We start from the raw sequence: 25,630 nt of genomic DNA, 5'->3' as shown, positions 1-25,630 counted from the left end.
GGCTGCAAAGAGGTGGGTATCACATTGCCTCTTGAGTTGCTTGGTTGGGTTATTGGGTTGTGGGGGTGGTCCTGAGAGAGAATCGGGGTGGCTGGCATAGTGGTGGAATGGTGGGGACACTTGGAAGACTCCCAGAAGCTATTCTTCACCAACAGGGACAGAATATTTTCATTATTTTAATAGTGAACGCAACCCTATAAGAGAATGCTGGCTGAATGCCAGCTCTGCCTTAGGGTGGCACCTGCCTGCCTCCCCAGTCTTTAACTGTTTCCAATTTAACTTGAACATCATAAGAAGAAAAAATAGAAAAAAAGTGTAAGCTGCAGCTATAAGGAGTGAAGCTAGACGTAGGAAGGACTTTCCTTAGAGCTGAAAACCACTAAAAGCTAGGAGGAAGCAAGGCTTTTCTCCTAGTCTCTGCAGAGAGATCTGTTTGGCCTGGGACTTGGGTTGTGAGTTTGAGGCAAATGGATGAATGAGTGACTTCTGGGGTGTACTTACTGGCCTGCCCCAGAGCTGCCGTGGGTGCTGGGGGATGGACCTGATATCCTACACACGTGTCCTGGTCTGTCCAGTGTATGTGGCTGCCATGTGGCTGGGGTGCCTTGCCTGGAAGAAAGGACAGAGGGCATCTAGGGTCCCCTTTAAGGGAGGTGAATAATGTCCCTGCCGGGAGCCTCCCCCACCCCCAACTCCCCTCACACACTGACAACAAACCTGTCCAAGAAAGAGGCCTTTGTCCTAGGACATCTGAGGCTGCAGGGGGAGGGGAGAAGGCTACAGGTGAAAGGACACATCAAAGCAGCCGGCCCCTCCTCCCCCCAAAAGCTCCCCTACCCCTTGCCCAGAGCCCAGGCTTTCCTGAAATTAAAGCAGTGCCCTGAATGCCCACCTGCCTAACAGCTGGGATGCTAGACATCTGGCCCTTTTCTTCAGCTGCCCTCCACCTTGCCAGGACTCAGTTTCCCTGCCCCTCAGAGAGTCAAGGGGGCAAAGAGAAGGAGGTTACAACTTGTATAAAGTCTAGAGGTCACTCTGCCACGGATCATCAGGTTGGAATCCATCAGATGCATGGGAGAAACGCAGAGCTGGCTGGACTCCTGGGCTCAAAAGGAGGGCTGGGAGAGGCTTGGAGCCATGTGTGCCCCCGCTGGCTGGGAGCAAGGTGGGGGTGGGGTGCGGGCAGAAACCACACCGGGCTCAAGTTTCCTCTCTTGGCCAGAAGGGGCAGGAGGAGAGGAGGGCCACGGGGAAAGGGGAGGGTTGGAGGAAGGACGGAGAACTCAGGCTGAGGGCTTCAGAGAGGAGACTGGTGTGCCGGCCCCTGAGGTCCCCTCACTCGGGCCCGAGCCTACACACTGGGCGCTCAGCGATGGCCTGGGGGCAGGGCACGGCCCTCCCCGGTTCTCAGAGGTAGCAGGGATCCTCACCCAGAAGGTGTCAGCCCAGGCCCAGCCTCCCCAGAGACAGCACCCGGAGCCACATCTCTCTCCTCACCCTGCTTGGACCCTGCCACAGGTGCCTGAGGGGCAGGGTGGGAGGAGGATTCCAGGGGGACCCAGGGGCAAGCTGGGGAGGTGAAGGAGGCAGCGGGAGAAAATAAGCAACTTGCCGTGCATTCCTCGGAGATCTCAGACCTTTCCAGGTTGCCCTTGGTTTAGGAATTTGACATCTTTGGGAATTTCTCTGGGAGAAGACTTAGATGGCTTTTTGAGCCCTCTGGGATTCTGGGGGTGAAAGGCTATGGATGGGGACCAGACAGTGGTCCCCTGAGGCACGCCTGAGGGGCTGGGGAGTGACACTGAGTAACCCTTCAGCAGGCTGGCTGCCCTGGGGCAGCCAATAGACTCTCAGGTATATGGTACCATCCTTTCCCCTACTCCGTCCTATCCCACTGCCCTGTCCAGCCATCTGGGAGGTTTGGGGAATGCTAAGGAATCCGAGACAGTGGATGCCTGGATTTCTGGGAGGTGTCGTTGCAGCAGGATGGGCTGCTAGGGGTAGAGGGTGCTGAGTTCTCGCCTCCCTTTTCCCGTTCTCTTCTCTGGGCCTAGGGCAGTAGCTGGAACTGGAAGGGAGAGGAAGGCATCCCACCCCAGCATAGTTTCTTCTGACTGGAAATCTTGGCAGCTTGGGAGGTAGAGGGCTGGGAAACAGTGGAAGAGAAGAGGTCAGGTATCACATCTGCTGGGGCTGAGATTCTCTAGTCACTGGCCCCCGAAGGACTGGAGTTGGGGGGTCTAGTGACCAAGTGACAGGATGGCAGAGACTTGTCCCTCTCTCCCTTGTTCCATGCACCTGTTTGAGTCATGTATGCCCCCAGGAGACTGAACCTTACTGTGACCAAAGCTGCCCCCCCCACCCCGTTCACTCTCCCTCCCCACCTCTCTCCCCAGCCCCTTTCCCCTCCAGGCTATTTCTTTCTCTCACTTCTGTGTGCCTCTCCCTCCTTGGGGATTCTTCCTAATCTTTCTAAATAGGCTGCTTATCTGCCATACCACACCCCAAGTTTTACTGATCCCTCCCCATCCTTTCCCTGCCTCTACTGACACCTGGAGAGGAGGGGTTGTCTAGTAAGCCTCAGTACACGGTCCCAGACAAACAACAACAACAGCGTCCCAGAGGCGAGCCCTTTCTCTGTCTCTCCCCCTTGTCAAGGCGTTATAGAGCCCTGGGCTGCAGATGAGGCCAAATATCTTCCTTTCCCCAGCATCCCTCCCCAAAGGGCCCTCATTCTGTATCCTGAAACATAAAGCTCCACGTCATTCTGTGTGTACTCAGGGATTGTGATAAGATCTTTCCGGGTAATCCCATCAGGATGAGAGTAAAGAGGGTGGGTTATAGTCTCTGGAGATGGTGTCCGTCCTACCTGATGTGCAATGTTGGGGAGCAAGATGTCTGTGTGACCTCAAAGTGTGGGCTAAACTGGAAAGTGGGAACCGTCTGTTGTAAAAGAAAAGGGACACAGGGAGGCATGTTCCACTTTCCCAGTATCTCTCCAGCTTCTGTACCCTCTGTGATGTTCTATTTGATCCAATTCTGACTATACCCTCATACCTCTGGCTGCCAGCCCCCTGGCCCGTCTTCAGGAAGGGAGACTCCTAAGACCTGTTGAAGGTAGACTTCCTGACCTTGCCTGTTGTATAGACCACCACCCATCTCTGAGTGTCTAGGGAAAAACAGACTACGCCTTTTTGGCCTGGTGCAAACTTGCCACTGCACCAGAGAGCTGGTTGGATTTGATCCTGAGGCTCTCCTTAACTGCCTCTTTCCTAACCTCCCACCTCCCCCAGCAGCCCTTCTGGATTCTCATTTCCCTGTCCCAGGGTGAGGGGAAGATTAAATTCCTGGTCTTTATGAGGAGGGGCTGATATCTAGTCTCAGAGACTAGGGCAGCCTAGAACCCAGCCTCGCCTGGGTCAAGGGTGTGAAGCTAGGAGAAGTCTGGAGATTACTTGCCAGGTGCTCTTCTGCCCTTGCATTCTTTTAAGTCCATATTGTTGGACCAGTTTAGTAGTTTTCAAAGTAGGGTGGGCCTCTGGCATCAAAAACATGAGGCCACTCGTTAAAATGCTGATTGCTGGGTACCTGCGCCTATGAATTCAATTCGATAGGTCCAGGGTGGCTTTCAGAATTCTGTATTTTCACAAGCACCCCAGGTGAAGGCAGGCCACAGTAAAGTTTGTGACTGCCTGAGCCAGATGCAATCTACTGCAAGGAGGTTCTCCAAGTCTGTCCCCATTTAATAGGAGAGTATGAATAAGAAGCGATTTGCCCCAGATCATGCATCTGGAAGGCTAGAGAACCTGGTCTCCTGCCTCCTAGGACAGGATCTTTGTACTGCACCTAAGAGTCAGATCCGGGAAACTATGAGGGACAAAATGGGATGTGTGTGTGTGTGTGTGTGTGTGTGTGTGTGTGTGAGAAGGACTGTGAGGCAAGAGTCATCGTCCCTGCCCCCTAAACCCCTTCTCCATTCACTTTGCCTTTGGGCAATTTCCGCCAGAACCTGGGTGGGGGAAGGTGGGGTTCCGGTGTTGAAATGGCATCCTGGACAGACATAAACACCCCATCCTCTGTCCACTTGCCAAGGGCCTGTGCCTATACCAACTCCCAGCTCTGGGGATGGCAATATAACAAGGGTTAGGGTTAGGGTTAGGGTTAGGGGGCAGGGGCTAGGGGAGATCCTCCTTTGAAAGGACAATTTAAAGTTCTCACCAATTTTGTGGTGAGTCAAAGAGTGGATCCCATATTAAATAGCTGTGATAGGCCAACCTTGTGGTGATCTAAGGTCATCCAGTCCTATGCTCTGTCCTTCTATAAGTCTCCCTCACCCACCCAGCCTGCCTGCCCTCACTTACATGGCAAAGGTAGGGTGTGGTGTCTGGCCCTAAGAGATCAGGAGGTCCCTGTCACATCTACTTGAAGTCTCTTGCTGAAGGCAGGGAGAACAGATGAGGGTGAGATGGGTGTCAGGGAATAGGGAGGTGGGATGAGGAGAGAGGTTGACAGAGAGGAGAAGATGAAGGTGGGGTGAGGGGTTACTGAGAATGTTGAGCTATCCAAGCAGAGAGGGACCTCCAAGTTCAACTTGTCTCACTCCCTGGTTTTACAAATGAGGAAACAGAGGCTCAGAGAAATGTGATGGCTTGCCCAACATCATGCTGCTGCCCTGTGGCAGAGCTGCAGCTAGAGCCCAGATCCAAAGAAAGGGGGCTGGAGGGAAGTGTGTGTTCAAGCCTCTAAAGAAATATTCCTTAGAAGAGAAAAGAGACTGAGATTCAGGACTTCCCTGGTGGCGCAGTGGCTAAGAATCCACCTGCCAATGCGGGGGACATGGGTTCGTAGCCCTGATCAGGGAAGATCCCACATGCTGTGGAGCACCTAAGCCCGTGCGCCTAGAGCCCATGCTCCGCAACAAGAGAAGCCACTGCAGTGAGAAGCCCGTGCAGTGCCAACGAAGAGTAGGCCCCGCTCGCCGCAACTAAAGAAAGCCCGTGCGCAGCAACGAAGACCCAGTGCAGCCAAAAATAAATTAAAAAAAAAAAAAAAGAGTCTGAGATTCCACAGAAAGAGTTGATTGATGTCAACCGCCAATAGAGTCTCGGCGTATGGAGGAGACATGGGAGCAGGATTGGGAAGGCGCCTGGAAGGTGGGATAGGCTAGTGGAGTCGGCGACTCTAGGTACCAGACCTGACTCTGCTATTTATCAGCCTGAGTCTCAACTTCTGAATGGAACTTACAGGATCTTTGTGGAAAGCAATCTCATAAACGAGTGCTTATAAACCACCAGCTCGGTTCTCAACAAATGCCAAATAAGTCTTTGCTGTGGTTATTATATGACCTCAGGAGAGAAAAGACCCCTGGTTGTGTGGAGTGGGGTATAGCCAAGATGACCCTGTGGGACACAGGGCAGAGGTCCAGTGTCTCCAGAGACCATTCCTCCTCTGCTGCCTGCTGGCTGATAAACCTCTTATCTGGCCCAGGCAGGGGAGCCCAGGGCCAGGATAGCAGGAGAGGGCAGGGCTGCTATCAGTCACCAGGCCTGGGCCATATCTTAGAGAAGGGGAGGGGCTGTCTGCTTGGCTCTTCCCACAACACACTCCTTGGGGATCCCCAAGCACTCGCTCTCATCTTGGAAAGAAAAGACTGAGATCCTAAAAGTGAGGGCAGAGGAGGAGAGCAGGAGTGATCCCTGATGTTGCTGCAGGAAACAGGAAAAATAAAAAACACTGGATGATGTGACTTTTGTCCTGGCCAGTGATACAGTTTTGAGGAGTAAGAAGTAGGGGAAAGTGAAGGCATCTTGTCTGAAAAGAAGATAAAAACCTACTGTGCTCCCAAACGAACTGCCTACAGCCATAGCAGGTGAGATAGAGACAACACAGCAGAAAGAGGCTTTCTAGCTTAAGGAGTTTGTCCTGATGCGTACATGAATGGGGGTGGGTAGGGCGGGGAATGAGGCATCTCCTTCCCTCAGGTGAAGCTGGAGGGAGCCTCTCCATGGAGGAGGACGAAATTGCTGACCTGTGGCAAGAGGGGCCCTAACTCCTGTTTCTCCTTTGACACAGATTGCTGGGACCATTTGGGCTTTCGGGACCTTGGACCAGGCCCTGGCCCAGTAGGATGCCCCCGTGTCCTCCCCAGCAGAGCAGGAACAGGGTGACACAGTTGCCCACTCTGGAGCTGGGTGAGATGGAATTGACTTGGCAAGAGATCATGTCCATCACTGAGCTGCAGGTGAGTGGGGTTAGGGGGCAGGGGTGGGGGGAGGGAAAAGCAGAGAAACAGGGAGTCTGAATGGGACTGAGGCCGGGGGCTGGAGCAAGCAGAGCCCAGGGTCTCAAGATGGAAATGTTCCAGGCACTGTGAAAGGAAGGGCTGGAGTCAGAGGGCGATCTGGATGGAAGACCAGAGCATTGAAGGGGAGGGAGTGTGGATGAGCAGGAGATAGGAGTGGTGGGGAAGGAAGGATCTGATTGGGGGTGTAAGCTCTCTTGGCAGTCACTCTGCTTACGTCTCTCTGCCCCACCTCCTGTCCCGCCTTCCCTTCCTCACCTTCTTCTGTTCTGACCTCCTCCAATCCTGCCCATCTTCTTCCCTCATTTCCTCCCCCTGCCCTCAGCAGCCGGCGGGGTGGGGGTGGGGGTGGGTGGGGGGTGGGGGTGTGTGGGGGTGGGGGTCCCCTTTCCCTCAGGTAGCAGAGCTGTAGTTCTGACCTTGGGAAGGGGGGTCAGACTATGCCGGGGTCCTCTCCTCCTGCTAGTTGGACAAAGGGGTGTCTGTTGGCCTAACAATAATGCCTTTGTCCCCAGCTGGGCTGGAGCAGGGTGGCTCCCCGATGTGGGTTGGGGGCCCTTTTCCAGCATGTTCTCTCCTCCTCTCTGCACCTGGGCAGGGATAGAGGGACTGAAGGGGAGAGGGCAGAGCTTGTGCCGGCTCCCCAAGGTAACTCTCAGCCCCAGACCTGGCTCTGTGCCCACCCCCTTCTCTTCCCTGCCACCATGCCTGGGCCCTCAGGATCTGCCCTAAGCCCTCTTCCCACACAGCAGCTCCCTCTGCTGGGCACCCAGGGCATGGCCAGGGTCTGAACTTGACCCTTTGACCCTAGATAGTGGCAGCAGGAAAAGGGTTCCGAGGGTCATCCTGGAGACACTCCTTGTCTTCCTGAAGGAAATAAAGGGACATGAGCCATTTCAATACAGTAAGAACTTCTCCTGAAGAGGAGGGGATTCCATAATTGTTGCGTGACTTCCCTTCTTGTTTAAGCCGCTTTCCTCGTGAACGAACTGTATCACAACTTTGCCAGAAGCTTTCAATGATACTCAGCACCGTTCTCTTCCCTTGTGATTATCTCACTGGGTCTTTCAGCTGGACCCAGCGTGGTTCTGAGAGACAGCTGGTTTCTTCTCTTCCTCAGCCTGTCTCCAAACCTTTTGGTGTCTTTTCTTGCAGGGCCTAAACGCTCCAAGTGAGACATCCTTCGAGCCCCCAGCCCCATACCCTGGGCCCCCGCCGCCTCCAAGTTACTGCCCCTGTTCAATCCACCCGGAGGCTGGCTTTCCCCTTTCTTCACCACCTTATGAGCTCCCAGCACCCACATCTCATGTCCCAGACCCCCCATACGCCTATGGCAACATGACCGTACCAGCCTCCAAGCCGCTGACCCTCTCAGGCCTGCTCAGTGAGCCCCTCCCAGACCCCTTGGCCCTCCTGGACATTGGGTTGTCAGCGGGGCCATCCAAGCCCCAAGAAGACCCAGAATCCGACTCAGGATTATCCCTCAACTATAGTGACGCTGAATCTCTTGAGCTGGAGGGGACGGAGGCTGGTCGGCGTCGCAGCGAGTACGTAGAGATGTACCCAGTGGAGTACCCCTACTCACTAATGCCCAACTCCTTGGCCCACCCCAACTATGCCTTGCCACCTGCCGAGACCCCCTTAGCCTTAGAGCCCTCCTCGGGCGCCGTGCGGGCCAAGCCCACTGCACGGGGGGAGGCGGGGAGTCGGGATGAGCGTCGAGCCCTGGCCATGAAGATCCCCTTCCCTACGGACAAGATCGTCAACTTGCCAGTAGATGACTTCAACGAGCTGTTGGCACGGTACCCGCTGACGGAGAGCCAGCTGGCACTAGTCCGGGACATCCGAAGGCGGGGCAAGAACAAGGTGGCCGCCCAGAATTGTCGCAAGAGAAAGCTGGAGACCATCGTGCAGCTGGAGCGGGAACTGGAGCGGCTGGGCAGTGAGCGGGAGCGCCTCCTCCGGGCCCGAGGCGAGGCCGACCGGACCCTGGAGGTCATGCGCCAACAGCTGACGGAGCTGTATCGTGACATTTTCCAGCACCTGCGGGATGAGGCAGGCAACAGCTACTCCCCTGAAGAGTATGCATTGCACCAGGCTGCTGATGGCGCCATCTTCCTGGTGCCCCGGGGGACCAAGATGGAGGCCACAGACTGAGCTGGCCGGAGGGTTGTGGCTGGTGATGGAGGTTTCCTTCATTCTCTTCTGATAAAGGTGCTCCCCAACCGTGAGGCCCAGAAGGAGCTGAGTTCTGTAGACCAGGAGGGACCACAGTGGGAAACCTGGCATTTGGAAAGTCCAAGGTGTGTTCAGTGAGGCTTGCCCGGAAGCGAGGACGTGAGGGGAGGGCTGGAATCTCTCTTCCGTGATTCAGTTTCCCAGGTCTCCAATCTCGTCTGAGCTTTGGTATATAAAGCACTCTACAGAAACAGCTTTCCGCTGTGTCTTCCTTCTCGAAGGAGGGTGATGAAGGGGGTGCCCTCAGAGCTCACTGCCTGCTGGTGGCAGGGAGGTAGCTCTGCTGAGCTTGCTTCTTTCCCCTACGGCTCTGTATGAGGACACGTGGACACATGACGCTTGGGCCTGAGCAGTGTGATATCTACCACCTTCACTCCCCTTCTCAGAGCCAGGGGCCATGGATGATTTGAGGAACCACACCTTCTCGGGTGGCCCCCTATTTATAGAGCTGGGATTGTTGCCAGAGCCGGCTAGACCCTCTGTGAGAGGTCCCTGAGTGTTAGGCCACTCCTTTTACAAACTTTGGGGCACTGGAAATCCTAGAACGCCCACAGGCCATTTTCCCCTCCTCATGCCTACTTCTACAGGACTCCCTCAGCCTGGGCCCTGATGCAGAGCTCTCTCAGAAGACTGAGTGAGCTGCTCTTGATTGGAATGAGAATTTGATTGGACACCCAAGTTTCAGGGGATTTCACACCCAGGTCTGGGTACCAAGTCTGCTCCACAGTGGAGCACAGTATGCATTTCAGTGAAATCTTCCATCTCCCTGGTTACATTAGATAGAAGTTACCCAATTCTTGTTTTGGTGCCTCCGCCCCCCTTTCTAGATCCTTGAAGATCTAGGGCCTTTTATTAGTATATTTTTTCTTCGAACACGACTAAATTTCAGAATTCTTAGCCACATGGATCAAAGTCCAGTCAAACCTCCACACACCATCTCCTTGCTTGGAATTGCGGTGGTTCCCACTCTTCCCAATCACTGAATTATATAAATTACATTTTGCTTCTTTACACTTCTATTCAATTTTACTAGCTCCATTTCAATAAAGAAACCTTACTTCCAAGTTCTGATATTCATTAGTTGAGACAAAAAAGCAGACAGAAGTGACCAAACTGGAATCTTCATGCCTACAGATTCAGAAAAAAAGTGGTCTCTAGGGAATGAAAGTTTCCTAATAGATCTGAAGACAGTCCAACCTGTCAACTTTCCAAAAACCTGAACATGTGGGATCAAGTGGTAATGAGATTAGTTGTTCAATTTGACTAGTTTGCTTAAGGGGTATCAGAATGAAGTTTTTCATTCTAACCCAACTCACAAAGATGGTTAATTCAGAGGCAAATTTAAACATTCATTCAACCAATATTTACTGGGCACCCAATAAGCTTAGGTATCATTCTAGGCACTGGATAGTCAACAGGAGACACTTCTCATGGAGTACACCATAGCAGGCAAGACTCTCAGATACACATATTTAACAGTACCTAAGGCCAAAGATGGAAGGGTGGTCACAAGAATTTGAACAAGGTATTAATCTTCCTACAGGCTATTTCATTTAAAAAATAGGGAATTTACTTTTTAGCAAACTGGCAGTCTCAGTTGTTCTATCCCTCCAAACCACTGTTGTATGGACTTCCTTTACCTTCTTACCCTTGGCTCAGTATTTTTGAAGCCTGAAATAGCAGACCAATTAAATGTTTATTCACCCAAGATGACACCCACTATGCCCCTCAGGAACTGAACAGATAAGCACAGTTCCAGAAGAGACTCAAACTCAACAGCATCTGCCAGCCTTCACTACAACTCCATTTTCCCTTGCCAGGAGAGCTACAAAAAAGACCCGTTCAAGAGGAGCAGTAGCGAACAGCTCACTTCTGGGTCAAGATTTACTCCTGCAGTGAAATTAAACCACTTTCTCTGACTTCACCAAACCATGGATGCTGATGGGACAAACTTTAAAAAATAGTAATACATAGCATTAGAATCACTTTCAACAAACCCAGTACTTCCTCCATCTGAATTAACACGTGGCTATGCTCGAAACATTTATAATACAGTTTTCTTTAAACAGCTTACAGTGACTACATGGAAACACTGGTAAGGAACGAGGGTAAAATTCTTCTGGCTTACCATTAACTCCTGCATTTCCCGTTCTCAAACTTGACCTAGTAAAGAACATGCACGATCTCAAGGTATTTACCATAAACGTCATGAAGAAGACATAGAAAACAAGAACCAAAACCAAGTCAGATGCATTTTATTTTTAAAAAGTCCATTCACAAAACTGAATGATTAATTCAAGCTGCGCAGCAGCTAACTGACTACTGCATGGCAGTGAAAATGAAGCGCACAGTGGCTCAGATAAAGGTCCTCATAAGGATGGTCCTGCAAAAAAGAAAAAAGCATATACATAAGCAGGTTAAAGATTCTACAACTACATCCATTCTCTTGAGAATCCAATTGCTTTAATAGCTTCTTGCTGGCTACAGTCTGTTAGATAATAGAACAACAGATCTTACTTTTTTTAGTTCTGAGGCACAGCCTGGCGTTTTACTTCAGGAATACTAAGCACTGTTACTTTATAAAAACCTACCTTTTAGCCATGAGCTTGAACTGGAATTTTGTTTAAGAGTTGCTAAGCCTGTGGTAGCACACTCCTCCCTAGAAAAGTAAACAGCCTTTAAGAACTAGCTTTTCTCAGAGACAAGTTCCATCTCAGGCTAAACCCTCCCACCCCCCAACTAATGGTCCGCCCACCCTCCCACCAGCATTCTGGGGAAGATTCTAATATATTACTTTGAGCCATTGTTTTAAGTTAATAGGTCAAAAGATAGGAAATATAGAAATTAAAGGGTAAAAATGTATCACTGTAGAAGTAATTAAAGTGCTGACTTCCTTCAGTTAGGAGCCGCCAAGAGTAGGGTGTCAACTTAAGCAATTCATTTCCAGAAAAACCAAGTTCAGCTTAACTGGACTAGTTTTGGCTCAATTTATTAAAGAAAATATAAGAGAAAGCTGGATTTTAGAGAGCTATATGGATGTAAGTAAAATCTGTTCTTACCTACCAGCATAGCAATAAAACCTTTTCTCCTGGTTCTGACTGCTAGTCCTAAGAGTCAGGTGTGCCTTACTCTTGTCTGCCTCCTTCCTTGCGATGGTCACTGAAACTTCACTCCCTCCTAGCTTTCATGGAGCGTGCCGTGGCCTGCCCCTGGCTTATCTGTACTCCACATACCACAAGTGTCTACTCTCAGCTGTAGAGTGTCTGGCCTCGGAGCCATTCGCGCTATACTTGCTAGCAGTTCCTAGTAGCTGAACATCTCTCCTGGATCTTTAAAGGCATTGTCACGAATCCTGAGGTATCTGCAAACTCCCTCAATAGTTAAGGTTCCACCTGCCGTTGCAAACTCAGCCAGTATCAAGCCCATGGAACTATTACCCACGCTTTCCCACCCACCTCCACCTCCCACCCAACCCCACCCAACCCCCTCCCCAAACTTCCAACACACCCGTGGGATGGAATACACAGTCCTAGTGATAAACAAATCTCTATTCTACTAAGTACAATGGCACTGAAATTGAGGGTACCAAAGGGAGGGCTCAAAGGAAGCTATGTACAAATAACAATGATTGGATATTAAGTAAACTGTTATAAAGGTTTAGAAGTCATTTTCTATACAATCAACATTTTAGAATGTTTGTGTCATCTTGTGCCGTATTTAAAGGAAAACTGCAGTTAGCATGAATTAAAAGTAAATAACATGGCTCCCCACCATAACAAATTTTAATCTCCATACAGATAATTACTAGTGTGTCAATCCATAAACCTATATATACCCACCCAACCGGAACAAAAACTGCAGTTTTCCTTTAATGTAAACCTGTTTTTGTGTTAAGAGTAAATTCCTTACTGGTACTGGTCGGTTTAAAAAGGTCTCCCCGAAACTTCTAACTTGTGGATTTATGGGGTGGCATTAGCCAGCATCTGGTTTCTATTCCCTGGCAGAGTTTTGAACTTGAATTGTGATAGAAGCATTCAACATTATCAGGGGTAGTGGGTAGGGAAGGTCCAAAGCTCTGCCAGTCCCAAATCCATACAGTTGTCATTCCATTCAAGAGGGTATTAAATTGTTTATTTATTACACATGATAATGGATGATACACAAGCTTCATTCCCATCTATATCTGGTACCATAATCCAATTTAGATATATTGCATAGGATGTGCCAACAATCATATATTAATAATCAAAAAACTCCATGACTTGGCTTGGGTGACCCTTTTTCACGGTGAACTCCAAGGTCACAACGCAGTAACTGTCAGTTCAACTACACCAAGGTTTCAGAAGACAGTAGCTTCTCCACCAAAGCAGGTTGTAAATAAATTTTGAATGGAACCTGGCATCACCCTGAAGGAATACTAACTTCACACTGTTGGGGTGGTTTACCAAAATGGCTTCAGAGTAGACTAACTTTACACAGCACATTTAAAAAAAAGACACATTTATTCAGCGTCACGATCAGACTATTACATTTAGCAATCAACAGCATGGGTGCAAAAAAAAAAAAATCTACATTAAAACCCTTTGTTGGAATGCTTTACACTTTCCACAGAACAGAAACTAAAATAACCTGTTATACAATTAGTCACAAATACAGTCCTCGAGTTTTTTTGCCCATACACATGAGTATTGTCTAAAACATGTCTTCTTTGTAGCAGCTAGGCCCTGCCACCACTGTGCTTGGCTGAGTTCACAAATCTGTTGTAACCTGTAGCTTCCCTGTCACTTCTCTGGCTCTCCTCTCCTGCTAAGCTTTGTTTCCTGTTGAACAATATGGAATAAAGTTGTTAATCTAAACATATTAAGACTCAAGGCTACAATCCAATAGCAAGTTGTTTCCCACAAATTTTGCTGATCTGAATATTAACTTAATATCCACAATTTTACTGTAATTATAATGTTAACTATGTTTCACTGCTCAGCTACATTAGGGTTACTGTGTTCATTATCAATTACAAGAAAATTAAGTGAAAACAAAAAAAGCTGTTCACTTACCTGGCAGTAATCAAAACCTCCTGCCACTGCCATAGCTACTGCTGCTGCTGGAACCACCATAGCCACCTAAGAACAAATTTGCTCCCTTAACCTTTAGGAGTATAAGTAATAATGGTAATACTTTTTATATTTGGGGCTTTCATATTTGTATTATATAAGTTCAAATTCACAAGTTTGGGCTCACATGATTTTCCTAACTGAACTACAAGTTACCAGTCACTTAAAATTTCCTCAAGATTTTAAATTGTCAGTTTTCCTGCACCTACCCTGACTAAAGGTCTAATATTTTCCTCAACTGTACTAGTTTAGCCCTCCCATACCACATATACACCATACCTTGGTTTCGCGGTTTGGCAAAGTATTGGCCTCCACCACCATAGGGGCCAGAACTTCTGCCTCCAAAGTTTCCTCCTTTCATGGGTCCAAAATTTGAAGACTGATTGTTGTAACTGCCAAAATCATTGTAGCTTCCACCACCTCCAAAATTGCTTCCTAAGAATGGAAAAGAGGACCTTTATCTGTTACTCGGGGAAAATGATAAATTCTGGTGTTCAAAGTAAAAAAGTTGCTTGATCTGCCTTGCTCCCAAAACTGGTGGCTCCAATGTTTATCTTTGTATTTTATCCTTCCTGGGCAAGGCATTCAGTTGAATAATCCAATAATTTAAAAAAATTTACCCAACTCACGACGGTATAGCAAATAATATATTCTCTTGCCTTGAAGACCTTTACCCATTCAGGGGCACAGCAAACACATGCTGGATACGTCAACTAAGTGCCTAAGACCCCAAGAGTTAAGACACTAAATCCTGCTAGAATCTAATCTAATTCCATCTGAAGACACCACTATCCACTTATCCATCTATCTATTTGGGAGTGAGGCGGCCCCAGCTTAAAGCCAGGAGGAGGTAGCATTGCAAGCCCGTTAATTAAAAAAGTACCATGCAGCGTAACACACAAAAGCATCAAGTCCCCATACTAAAAGGCTAATCTAGCTATTGCACCAGTACTTGGATCACTGGATACCTACCACTACCACCGCCAAAGCCGCCTCCGCCTCCTCCGTTGTTATAGCTGTCACTCCCGCCATAGCCACTGCCCTGGTTTCCATAACCCTGTCCACCACTTCCATAGCCTCTGCTTCCTCCAGAGTAACCAGGGCCGCCTCCTCCATAACCACCTACAAGAATACAATTCTTCTCAATAAGACAAAAGTATTCAACAGTCAAATTCTGTGATAGCATGACAGCTAAAGGCCTGCTCACAACATGCTATTAGGTCAGAATTGAGCTTATCATGCACTAGAGTTTTAATCTCTATTAGCCTATTCTAAAGGTTGCCAAAACTTTTTATCTGTGGTTCCTTAAATAAAACAAAACTTACCATCATTACCAAATCCATTATAGCCATCCCCACTGCCACCATATCCACCACCACCACGGCTGCCACCAAAGCCACCTGGAGAAAAGCAGAATTAAAACAAACAAACAAAAACCAGGTTTGAAGTATGTGGATTGCATACAAGTCACCCCCTTCTAAGTCTAAATTTTAGGAAGCGTTAAATCAGTAAATTATTTCCGTATGCAAGACTAACTACCAGTTAGTGAGAAGCCAGAACTACATCTGGATTAAAATGTAACTTCGAATAAGACATCTGGGGGTAATTATAATTTTACCATTAACTCTCATTAGTAAACTATAACCACACAAACCTCGACCGCTGAAGTTTCCTCCACGACCAAAGTTGTCATTCCCACCAAAACCACCTCCACGACCACCACCAAAGTTTCCAGAACCACTTCGACCTGAAGAGACGAGTTTTAAGTGTTAGGCTGTACAAATTGGAATTGCTCAAAATTATGTTTAAGGTTTAATTAAGTAACAAACTGACCTCTTTGGCTGGATGAAGCACTAGCCATCTCTTGCTTAGATAGCGCTTTCCTTACTTCACAGTTGTGGCCATTCACAGTGTGGTATTTCTGAACTGAAAAAATTTGGAGATAAAGATAACACCAACACAGCATTTAGAATACAGCATGGATTTCAAAACCCTTAGCAAATGCCAGCCACCTGATACTTACTGACAATCTTGTCTACAGAGTCATGGTCATCAAAGGTTACAAAAGCAAAGCCTCTCTTTTTGCCACTGCCTCGGTCAGTCATGATTTCAATCACTTCAATTTTCCCATACTGTTCAAAATAATCTCTTAGATGATGTTCTTCAGTGTCTTCTTTAATGCCACCAACAAAAATCTTTTTCACAGTTAAGTGGGCACCAGGTCTTTGAGAATCCTAACACAAAAAAAATTAAGTTAACTTATATTAACAAAACCTATCCCTAAGTTTAGAATTTTAAGTTTGTTACACCCCTAAATGTTAAGTCCCCCTAGTGGCACACTTCCAAATGACTAAAGGAAGGGGGGGGAAATCACTTACTTCTCTTGAGACGGCCCTCTTTGGTTCCACAACTCTTCCATCCACCTTGTGTGGCCTTGCATTCATGGCCGCATCCACCTCCTCCACAGTGGCATATGTGACAAACCCGAAGCCTCTGGAGCGTTTGGTGTTTGGATCCCTCATTACCTTTAATGTTTAATACGTGGTAAGCCCCCAGAAAGTATTGCCTTTTCCACCTTAAGTAAGGCAATAGGAGACTTTATACCAACCCTTTGTCTGAAGCCCTTCAATTTCCCACTAACCAACTAAAGCTAATCAATTGGGAGCTTTTTAATCAGTTAAAGCCACACCTTACTCGAAACTATAATCCCATTAACATTCAGACGGTAACTACAGCAAGCTAAGCCAAAGAAATCAACGAGTTCTACGGTCCTTTGTCTCTTTCAAGTCTTACCACACAATCTGTGAGCGTTCCCCACTGCTCAAAATGGCTCCTCAGACTCTCATCGGTTGTTTCAAAGCTCAAACCTCCGATGAAGAGCTTCCGCAGCTGTTCGGGCTCTTTGGGTGACTATGAGCAGGGGAAAAAAAAGCGGTAAGTGGGGCTATAACGCCAAACACCTTCCAGCTACAAGAACCAAAACTAAAACTAGATAGCAACGTACGAAACACTTATTGTTCCTTCTGGTCGCAGCAAGCCACGTGCTTCTCCGCACTGGGGGAGGCGGTTTGTTGGGTTCTGGGTGGGCCGGGAGGCGCCGAGCGCATGCGTCCCTCACTCCCTTCGACGCACGCGCAACAAAAGGACTAGGAGGAAGGAGTACATCGCCAATATCGACTATAAATGCTCTTTAAGAAAGTCGCCCACTGAGACAAGGTAAAAAAACATATTGAATGTACTTAAGAGTTTTGCAAGGTGGACCGAGCCTGCGTGATAGCTAAGGGTTGCAGGACGGCAGCCTCATGGCGAAGAGGACAAAATGGCGACCTCAACTTAGGGAGGGGTAGGCCCTGGCAGAGACCGAAGAACTGCTGAACCGGCTGGGGCAAGCAGCCAAACCAGGCCGAACCCTACTGAACTCAGGAAGGCGCGAAAAAGAAAATTTAGGTGGAGAGAGCATCCTACTCACCTCTGACTTAGACATAACGGCAGTGGAGGATGGAGGGGAGATGTCAACGATGCTTACTCGGCGGCGTCCACGAGCAGAAAGGAGTAATCTACCGAACGCATCTGCCAGCCTACCTTCGGCCTCGCTCTTTTATCCCGCCTCCTCGCTTTCAGCATTGGTAGACTCCGCCCCTGAGTAGCTCTGATTGGATATTTGAAATTGCTCACCCCCTACTATTGGCCTCTGGTACTGCAGTGCTGTGTATCGTCATCCGTTTGGGCGTTCTACGCAGTCTCCACCCCTCGGGGGGGGGTCTATGGGTTCCCGAGTAATATTATTAACTAGTCTGATAGGCTAGTCAACCAATCATTCATGTTTGAATGCACTTAGGTTATTTAGGTAACTTTTTAATTCTCTACGTTACGAATTTTACGTTCAGCTCATTTGTCAAACCATGATTGATACTATGTATCAGAAAAGTAGTTAGCATGTAACAATTTTTTTTTTTGGCAGCGACTGCCTGCTGAGCGCATGTGTAGTAAAATGGCGAGTTTACGCAGGCGCGTTAAGAAGTTCCGCCTGGCGCTTGTAACACGTGAAATGGCGGGCAGGAGACAGCGGCGAACCTAAGGCGCCTGCGTAGTGGCGGGAGTTGGGCCCCTTTTTGCGCAGGCGTAATGGGCGGGGAAAGGGTCCAGTCCCAGGATTGGTCGCGCAGGCGCAGGGAAGGATCCGTTTTGGCGGGCGGTTGGCGTTACGCAGAACGCGGCGGCAGCGGCGGCCTGTGGTCCGGCCTCACCACCGAGGAACAGGGGAGACGTTAGCGTGAGTGATCGGTCTCGATCCCGGGTAAGTGGCGGACAGTCTTGCCTACGCATACGAGGTCTTGAACCGACTCCAGTTGGCCCCGTTATTGTGTGAAATGAATGGACCGCGGGGTGGGGGCTAGTGAAGGGGGAGCGGTGGGTCCACCCAACCAATGGAATAACAGGGGCGGGATGTTTTATTCCCGTAGTTTCTGTGGAGCTTTGCAGCCGAAGAGTTTGACTGGCGAGTGAATAGGCCAATTGGGTCCTCCTTTAGCTGCCGACTGACCGGTCCTTGGGCCATCGGTATGTGGGAGGCGGGCTTTCTCTTCCTGAGCAGCGGCTCACTGAGCCAATGAGCACGAAGCGCGCGGTAGGTTGGGCTCCTCCAAGAGGCAGCGGTTTGACTCCAATGGGGGATGCGGCAGTCGGGCGGTTAAATGGATGGACCAAATCTGGAGCCAGTAGGCGGACAGTTTACGGAAAGCGCTCGGGCTGGCCGTCCAATCAGCGCTCCAAAAGAGGGAGGTCTTAGATTTGGGGATGCAAGGATGGGGAGTCACTGCCTGCGATGGCGCAAGGGGGTGGGTATTTTATTCACAATGACTTGAACGAAGCCTTTGGGTCTCTAGGCCACACACTTCTCTGGTAGGGAACCTGTAAGTTTGCTCCTACAGTTCTCGAGTTTGGCTTTATTTCCCCATGTAGGTACATCCCACCATCCAGCAATGTTTAGGTTTTGCGGGGGGGGCAACAAGGGAGGTCTTTTGACTTTGAGAACTCGCTTCTTTAGGAAGACGGACTTGAAATGTTAGAGCGAATAGGATAAATCTCTTTGTATTGTTGTGGAAAGGTACCCAAGAAAAATCAACATAATTGTAATAATGCATATTTTCACGGACAAAGAGATTTGTAAATCCACAGAAAAAGTTTTGGAAAGCTACATACCAAAGCGTGTTACCTCTAGGGATACAGTGGGATGGAGACAGGTCCGATTTCCAATGTTTAAATCTTTTCAGGGATAATAATTTGTGATTCAAGTTAAATTTAAAAGTCAATTGTTTTTGTGTTTTCAGTTATAAGCAAGTACTTCTCAACACCGCCTTACACCTCAAAAAAGTTCTATTTTTCAGTTAAGAACTAAGGTGATCCTCTGTTTAAAAATACAAATTTTAAAAAGGTAGCTTTTTTTGAGTACTTAGTATTGATACCTGCTAGGCATTATGCTAAATGCTTTGCAAGTATTGTCCATGTTCCCAGTGCCTTTATCTTAGGCTCTTCTCTGTGGAACTTTTCTCTCCATATATATCCCTTTCTTTACACCATTACGGATCTCCTAAGCCCTTTCTGCTGTTCCATTGAGGATATCTGGATTTGGATAAAAAGGAAGTTGCTTAAGGAGGATGATACTTAGGGTGTTGGAGACAGGAGGACTCATCCATCACCTGGGTTATATTTTTGCCTTTTGATTATATTTCCTTCAAAGTATTTTATATGCAGTTCATATCTTGTTAGTAATGCCCATTCGTATCAGTCGAGTGTATTTTAGTAAAACAGAAATTTTCATTGCATATTGGCTATATCAGAGTCTATACTGCTCTAATATTTACTGATTTATTTAGTGTCAAGGGAAAAATGTTTAAATACTGTAATAAGTTCAAATACATATGAAGTTCTCTTATGAGTAGAGACCTTTCTGACATTGTACAAAAGGAAGATGATTTTAGATGAGCTTATCGTGAACCAGAGGAGAGATTTTCATGTTCTCTGGCACTTGCAAAAGGAAAACCTATTTTGTATTTGCTTCTAAACTATTCGTAGGTATGCTAATAATGCAGCTACTTAGTTTATAAGAACTAAAGTGAAATAGATTAAGGGTATCTGTCCCTAATTTATTTAGGTCTGAAAGAAATACAATCTTGATCTACTACAGGGTTTCTCAAGCTCAGCACTATTGATATTTTGAGCCTGATAAATGCATCTCACCTCCCCCCACACCCCCACTTGTGACAATCAAAATGTCACCAAATGTCCTGGGAGGGAGGGGTGCAAAATCTCCACTTGAAAACCATTGACTGAAATGACAGATGGTAGAGTTGATTATCTTGACAAAATCTTATTTTGCCAATTGGAATTTAGAGGGAGAAGATGGGTGAAGTGTTTAGGAAGTGTCCTTTGGTAAATGGATCACTAAATCCTCATGATTATGTCTTCAGATATAGCATGATCATTGTTTGATTGGATAAAAGGAAAATTTCATTAAGGTTTTTACCATTTCTTGCAGTTTGAACGTTGATTACATCTTGTGTTCGTTTGGCTTCCTAAAATAATGGCAAATATGTTTTTGAAGAAGGTAGACTTTGCTTCAGGTGCTTACTACATTCTCATTTGACTTAATCCTGTTTCCTTTAAAGTTTCATTATGCAAATAAATGTGCAAAGCACTCTGACATTTTCTTTTTTTTTTTAATAAAATTTATTTTATTTATTTTTGGCTGTGTTGGGTCTTTGTTGCTGCACGCGGGTTTTCTGTGGTTGCGGCGAGCGGAGGCTACTCTTCGTTGCGGTGCGTGGGCTTCTCATTGTGGTGGCTTCTCTTGTTGCGGAGCATGAGCTCTAGGCACGCGGGCTTCAGTAGTTGTGGCTCACGGGCTTTAGAGCACAGGCTCAGTAGTTGTGGCGCACGGGCTTAGTTGCTCCGGGCACGTGGGATCTTCCCGGACCAGGGATCGAACCCATGTCCCCTGCATAGGCAGGCGGATTCTCAACCACTGCACCACCAGGGAAGCCCCTCTCTGACATTTTCTCATCTATAGTACTCTATTTCATTTTCTTAAAAACACAGGTCGATTTCTGCTGATCTGATTTTTCAGCTGTGTAGAGACCTGTACACTGGGGGAAAAGAAATACTGACTGAAAAATAGGTAACCAAATCATGCCACCCTAGATTACTCCGAGTAGATTCATCTCATTTCCAGCCCCACCTACTTGGCTGTAATCAGTGACCCCTTATTTGATGTTTTTAATGGTATATTTTAATCTGAAAATTTTCAGGACTTGAAGCTAGACTTTTTGGTTTACTGTGGTGTGCAAATAAAAGTTGTTTGTTTTATTGTAACTTCCCTTACAGTGTCACAGTTAATAGGTCTGATAAACATTTCTTTCTGGTGGGTAATTTTTCATTGAAATTCTGAGACTATCACATTGAAAATCCTAAGTTTAGACTTATTTCTTGCTTTTGGAGAACCTGGTTTGGTTGTTAATTTGTTCCTCTCTGTTAACAATATAAAATGCTGAGCCTTTGTTACAAAAATTAAATTTCAGGCACTTGCACTTAGAATTTAGAAGCATATTATTGCATCCAAACATGAAATATTATTCACTAAAAGGGAAAATAACACATCTTCACTGGTCTGTCTGAAATACAGTAAGTAGAAAGCTTCTGTCTGGGCAGGAGGTGAGCAAGATGATAACTAGGGAAAGAGAAAGAAAGACCATACTTCTGAAGTGACTGGATTTTTATATTATCTAGGGAAGTTCTGGTGATTTTCAGTGCCCTTGACAGTACCTCTGGAAAACAGAGAAAGGTATCCAGGGTACAAAGGTTTCCAAGGAAGACTACTATTTTTTGCTTTTATCAAGGTATTTTATTTAACCATATAGCATGATTTATATATCTTATTGAAATAGCCCATTTAACATCCCCTGGTAAAGCATTTTTTCTTGTCCTTTTACTTGGTCTATTTTTATTTCTGTTTACCTTATGTGAAACTGGGCCTAAATGCTCTGGATGTTGATTTAAAAAGCAATAAATTACAGTGTGAGATATCACAACTGACTTAGTATGGCTGATATTTACACATTGTTATCTATGAACTTGGACTCTGGGCAGTTGTCTTTTTTTCCCTGACATAAACTTTGATTTTCCTTCCCTCCTTGTAGAGGATGGCTTTAGCTGATCATCGTACTAATGGGAAGGAGTCCAGGTCATCCTGAGAAGAGTTGGCTTGTGCAGAGTCCAGGACGCAGATTTGTTGGATTTCTGTAAGCCACTCGAAGCCACGTGTTCATTTCTGATGACAACTTTACACTTGTGTTGGCAGAACACCCACAGTGACAACTGTTGCCCATGTTTAGTCTGTTCGGGAGCTCTACCAGATAGCATGTTTGGGGGAAGACCTACACTGTTCTTGTTGGAAGCTGTGTAAATATTAGATCTTTCTGAATTTATCTTCTCAGATCTGCCATAATTTTAGATAAATTGCATCCTGTGATTGCCTCAACTTACCCTTTGAAATGAAAGATTGAAGGGTTTAGGCATTCTTTGGGTCATTTAAAGCACAATTCTTTTTGCATCAGTAATTGGTTTTATATATGTCCGGTTTATGATTTTTAAAATTTTATTTCCCCTGTGTCTTGGTTTCCTGTGGCTGCAATTACCACAAACCTGGTGGCTTCAAACAACAGGAATTTATTCTCTCACAATTCTGGAGGCCAGAAGTCTGCAATCAAGGTGTTGAGCCCATTCTGGAGGCCCTAGGGGAGAGTCCCTTTCTTGCCTTTCCAGCCTCTGGTGGTTGTCAGTTTTCCTTGGCTTATGGCCTCATCTCTCCCTGCTCTGTCTTAATGTTGCCTTCTCTGCGTGTCTGTCTCAGAACTCCTGCCTCTCTTAAAAAGATACATGTGATTGCACTTAAGACCCACTGATAATCCAGGATAAATTTCTCCTTTCACATCTTTAAATCACATCTTTTGCCATGTAAAGTAATATTCACAGGTTTGAGGGATTAGGTCACGGATAACTTTTGGAGGGCCATCATTCAGACTGTTATACCCTGGTTCTCTAACCCCTATCCAAATAAATTTTACCTAATTCAAAAAGGAAAGGTTATTTTTAAAAGTGAGGGGCAGCTGGGGGGCGGGGGAAGGCTCAGGAAACCCAAGTGAGCCAATTGCCCTCTTCAGTCCTTAGTTTCTTTTTTTTTTCTTTTTTTTTCTTTTTTTTGGCTGTATTGGGTCTTTGTTGCTGCACATGGGCTTTCTCTAGTTGTGAGCGGGGGCTACTCTGTTGCGGTGCGTGGGCTTCTCATTGCGGTGGCTTCTTGTTCCGGTGCGTGGGCTTCAGTACTTGTGGTTCTCAGGCTCTAGAGCGCAGGCTCAGTAGTTGTGGCGCATGGGCTTAGACGCTCTGTGGCATGTGGAATCTTCCCGGACCAGGGCTCAAACCCGTGTCCCCTGCATTGGTAGGTGGATTCTTAACCACTGTGCCACCAGGGAAGTCCCAGTCCTTAGTTTCTTATATGGAAGAAATTGGATAGGTGAGAACTAATAGCCTTCTGGACCTAGGACTTTATGAAGTGACTCCTAAATTGTCTTGGAGTTTATTTTTGAAGTTAATTTTAAATGCAAATCAAGAACTCATTCTTATATTTTGGGCCAATGTAGTCCACTGGTGGTTTTGCCTAGGACTTGAGGGACAGGAGACTTCGTTGGCTGCTTGTCAACTTCTCAGGATGTTAACACAGGATAACAAACTACTTGTTAATTGTGTGTGATTTTCTAAAAAGAATGTAATGGACTAGCTGGGCCACTTTTCACTCTTTCTAATGAGGCTGTGGACTGTGTAGTCTGGATTTCCTATCCAGTAAGAATAGTTCATCAAATTTAAACACTTACAATCAATTATACCTCAATTTAAAATTATTTTTAAAGAGAGGGGAGTAAGCAGAATTTTAAGAAAAGAAAATAGCACTGACAGATTTTTCTAACTGAAAATAGGTCATGGACCTAGTTTTAAAATTTTTCACATGCAGTCCTTTTTTTTTTTAAACCAATTGGCATGCCGGATCTTAGTTTCCTGGCCAGGGATCGAACCCGTGCCCCCTGCAGTGGAAGTGTGGATTCTTAACCACTGGACCACCAGGGAAGTCCCAACATGCAGTCTTATTCTTCAGACTTACTAAGTGCCTGTTCCATTGTGTTTCATTGCTAGGAAGGACACCAGAAAGCATAGGATTGAGATGGTGTCACCGAAAGGACTACTTTAAGATCAAGTTTCATAACACACTCATTATTTATTTCTTCCATGGAGAGGAGGAATCAAATTGAATTCAAGTATTTCTCTGATTGTAATCTACAATTCTTAGAATAAAGCAAGTTCATATCTGAGCCAGCAGGCATAATTATGTTGGAATAAAATGCCCTCTGCTAAAGAGGTCAGCCAATAGGCTGGGAAATCTATCTTAAGTTTGGTTTCTGAGGCAAATCCTTGTGCCTTGTTTCTCATCCCTAAATCAGTAAGACTCACTTACTACCTCACAGGGAGTTGTGGAGGGTAATATACTGCTAATTTGTTCAGTATTTCACAACAATAAATTATATCTTGGAATCTGATGAAACATAGGCAAACCTCATATGCGTAGTTAGAGACAAGCATAGGTGAAACTTACAGATAGTTCAGCAAATTCATTAAAGTTATTTTTAACATCCAACATTTTACCTTCTGTTTCCTGTATATTCTCGAGTGTTTTCTTGTTCTGTTTCCGTAATAGACATGAGGTAGGTAGGGCAAATAGCTAACACTAGGTTAGATGATAAAAGGATCAACTCATCAAGAGGACACAATAAAAAAAAAAAAGAGAACACAATAATTCTACACAACTAATAATAAGTGTCAAAGTACAAGAAAGAAAAAAACAATAGAACTAAATAACATCTGCAATTATGCTGGAGACTTCAACACCCTCTTTTAATTAAAAAAACAATAGAACTGAAATAGTAGATATCTGCAATTATATTGAAGATTTCAATACCCCTTTTCAGTAATTAATAGAACAAGTAGACAGAAAGTCAGTACAGAATAGACTTGAACAACACTATCAACCAGTCTGATGTAATTGACATTCATAGGATATTCCATCCAACAGTAGCAGAATACACATTTTTTTTCAAGTGCACGGGAACATTTACCAAGACAGACCATCTTCTGTCATAAAACAAATCTCAAAATTAAAAGGATTTGATCATACAAGTATGTTTTCTGGCCATAATGGAATTAAATTAGAAATCAGTAACTGAAAGACATCTGGAAGATCCCCAGATATTTGAACTAAACACACTTCTAAGTAACCCATGGATCAAAGAAGAGATCACACACAGAAAATTAGAAAATATTTTGAACTGAATAAAAATGATAACATCAAAAAAAAAATGATAACGTCAAAATTTGTGGATATAGCCAAGGCAGTGCTTAGATGAAAATTTTTAGTATTAAATGCTTTAATTAAAAAGGCAGAAAGATCTAGAGTCTGTTTCTATCTTAAGAACCTAGAAAAAGAAGGGATAAGAGTGATGGTGTTTAAGGGTACAAACTTGTAACAAGGAGTAAATAACCCTAAAGACCTAATGCATGGTATAGTGAATATGGACAGTAATGTTGTACTGCAATTATGTAACATAAATATCACTACATTGTCCACCATATTACAATACACAAATGTATCAAAGTAACACACTGTACACCTTAAACTTACAGTGTTACGTGTCAAATTTATTGAATTAAAAAAAGAAGAAGCAAATTAAACCCAAAGTAAGCAGAAGAAAGGAAGTAGTGAAGGTAAAAGCAGTAAGTAGTTGATGAAGTATAAGAAAAACCAGTAGAGAAAAATCAATGAAACTGAAAGTTGGTTTTTTGAGATGATAAATAAAATTAACGAGCAAGTCTGATC

General features: G+C 45.9%; 3 protein-coding genes across 8 annotated transcripts in view; 2 read left to right on the top strand and 1 right to left on the bottom strand.

Annotated features, from left to right (window-relative positions):
- Positions 1-1,221: 1,221 nt before the first annotated feature.
- On the top strand, positions 1,222-8,730 carry NFE2 (nuclear factor, erythroid 2). Of its 3 annotated transcripts, none has more exons than XM_029205935.1 (3): positions 1,222-1,518; positions 6,073-6,241; positions 7,457-8,730. In XM_029205935.1, the coding sequence occupies exons 2-3, from the start codon at positions 6,128-6,130 to the stop codon at positions 8,456-8,458; spliced, it is 1,116 nt and encodes a 371-aa protein (XP_029061768.1). In that variant the 5' UTR covers positions 1,222-1,518; positions 6,073-6,127; the 3' UTR covers positions 8,459-8,730. The 3 variants fall into 3 exon arrangements, with proteins under 3 accessions (XP_029061768.1, XP_029061767.1, XP_029061766.1); XM_029205934.1 differs by lacking the exon at positions 1,222-1,518 and adding an exon at positions 4,188-4,228; XM_029205933.1 differs by lacking the exon at positions 1,222-1,518 and adding an exon at positions 5,641-5,869.
- A 2,048-nt stretch (positions 8,731-10,778) lies between these two features.
- HNRNPA1 (heterogeneous nuclear ribonucleoprotein A1) lies at positions 10,779-17,233 on the bottom strand. 4 transcript variants are annotated; one of them, XR_003791170.1, is made up of 12 exons: positions 17,120-17,233; positions 16,444-16,560; positions 16,029-16,175; positions 15,674-15,884; positions 15,484-15,576; positions 15,305-15,397; positions 14,976-15,050; positions 14,623-14,772; positions 13,930-14,085; positions 13,594-13,659; positions 11,131-11,198; positions 10,779-10,922 (listed from the first exon to the last, which is right to left on the bottom strand). XR_003791170.1 is itself a non-coding variant. In XM_029205937.1 (11 exons), exons 1-10 carry the CDS (start codon positions 17,132-17,134, stop codon positions 13,604-13,606), a joined length of 1,113 nt encoding a protein of 370 aa, XP_029061770.1. In that variant the 5' UTR covers positions 17,135-17,233; the 3' UTR covers positions 12,650-13,359; positions 13,594-13,603. The 4 variants fall into 4 exon arrangements, 2 of the variants coding, with proteins under 2 accessions (XP_029061770.1, XP_029061771.1); XR_003791171.1 differs by lacking the exon at positions 14,623-14,772; XM_029205937.1 differs by lacking the exons at positions 10,779-10,922; positions 11,131-11,198 and adding an exon at positions 12,650-13,359.
- A 550-nt stretch (positions 17,234-17,783) lies between these two features.
- Positions 17,784-25,630, top strand: part of CBX5 (chromobox 5) — a 35,321-nt gene continuing 27,474 nt past the window's right edge. The window contains exon 1 of the mRNA XM_029205039.1: positions 17,784-17,947. The gene's annotated coding sequence lies outside the window, so the exon portion shown is untranslated. The remainder of the gene's footprint in view (positions 17,948-25,630) is intronic.

This window comes from Monodon monoceros, unplaced genomic scaffold (assembly GCF_005190385.1).
Source record: "Monodon monoceros isolate NGI ecotype Baffin Bay Population unplaced genomic scaffold, NGI_Narwhal_1 Super_Scaffold_6, whole genome shotgun sequence".
Taxonomy (NCBI): Eukaryota; Metazoa; Chordata; class Mammalia; order Artiodactyla; family Monodontidae; genus Monodon; species Monodon monoceros.
The sequence above is the reverse complement of the archived record's forward strand: the minus strand, read 5'-3'. Positions and strand labels throughout refer to the sequence as shown.

Bases quoted from the DNA above. Each gene is read 5' to 3' on its own strand.
- NFE2 (XM_029205935.1), top strand. From the start codon at position 6,128: ATGCCCCCGTGTCCTCCCCAGCAGAGCAGGAACAGGGTGACACAGTTG. The intron at 6,242-7,456 runs GTGAGTGGGGTT...CTTTTCTTGCAG, and splicing joins TGTCCATCACTGAGCTGCAG to GGCCTAAACGCTCCAAGTGA.
- HNRNPA1 (XM_029205937.1), bottom strand. The intron at 14,773-14,975 runs GTAAGTTTTGTT...GTATTCTTGTAG, and splicing joins TAATGGATTTGGTAATGATG to GTGGTTATGGAGGAGGCGGC. The intron at 13,660-13,929 runs GTATGGTGTATA...ATTTGTTCTTAG, and splicing joins TGCCAAACCGCGAAACCAAG to GTGGCTATGGTGGTTCCAGC.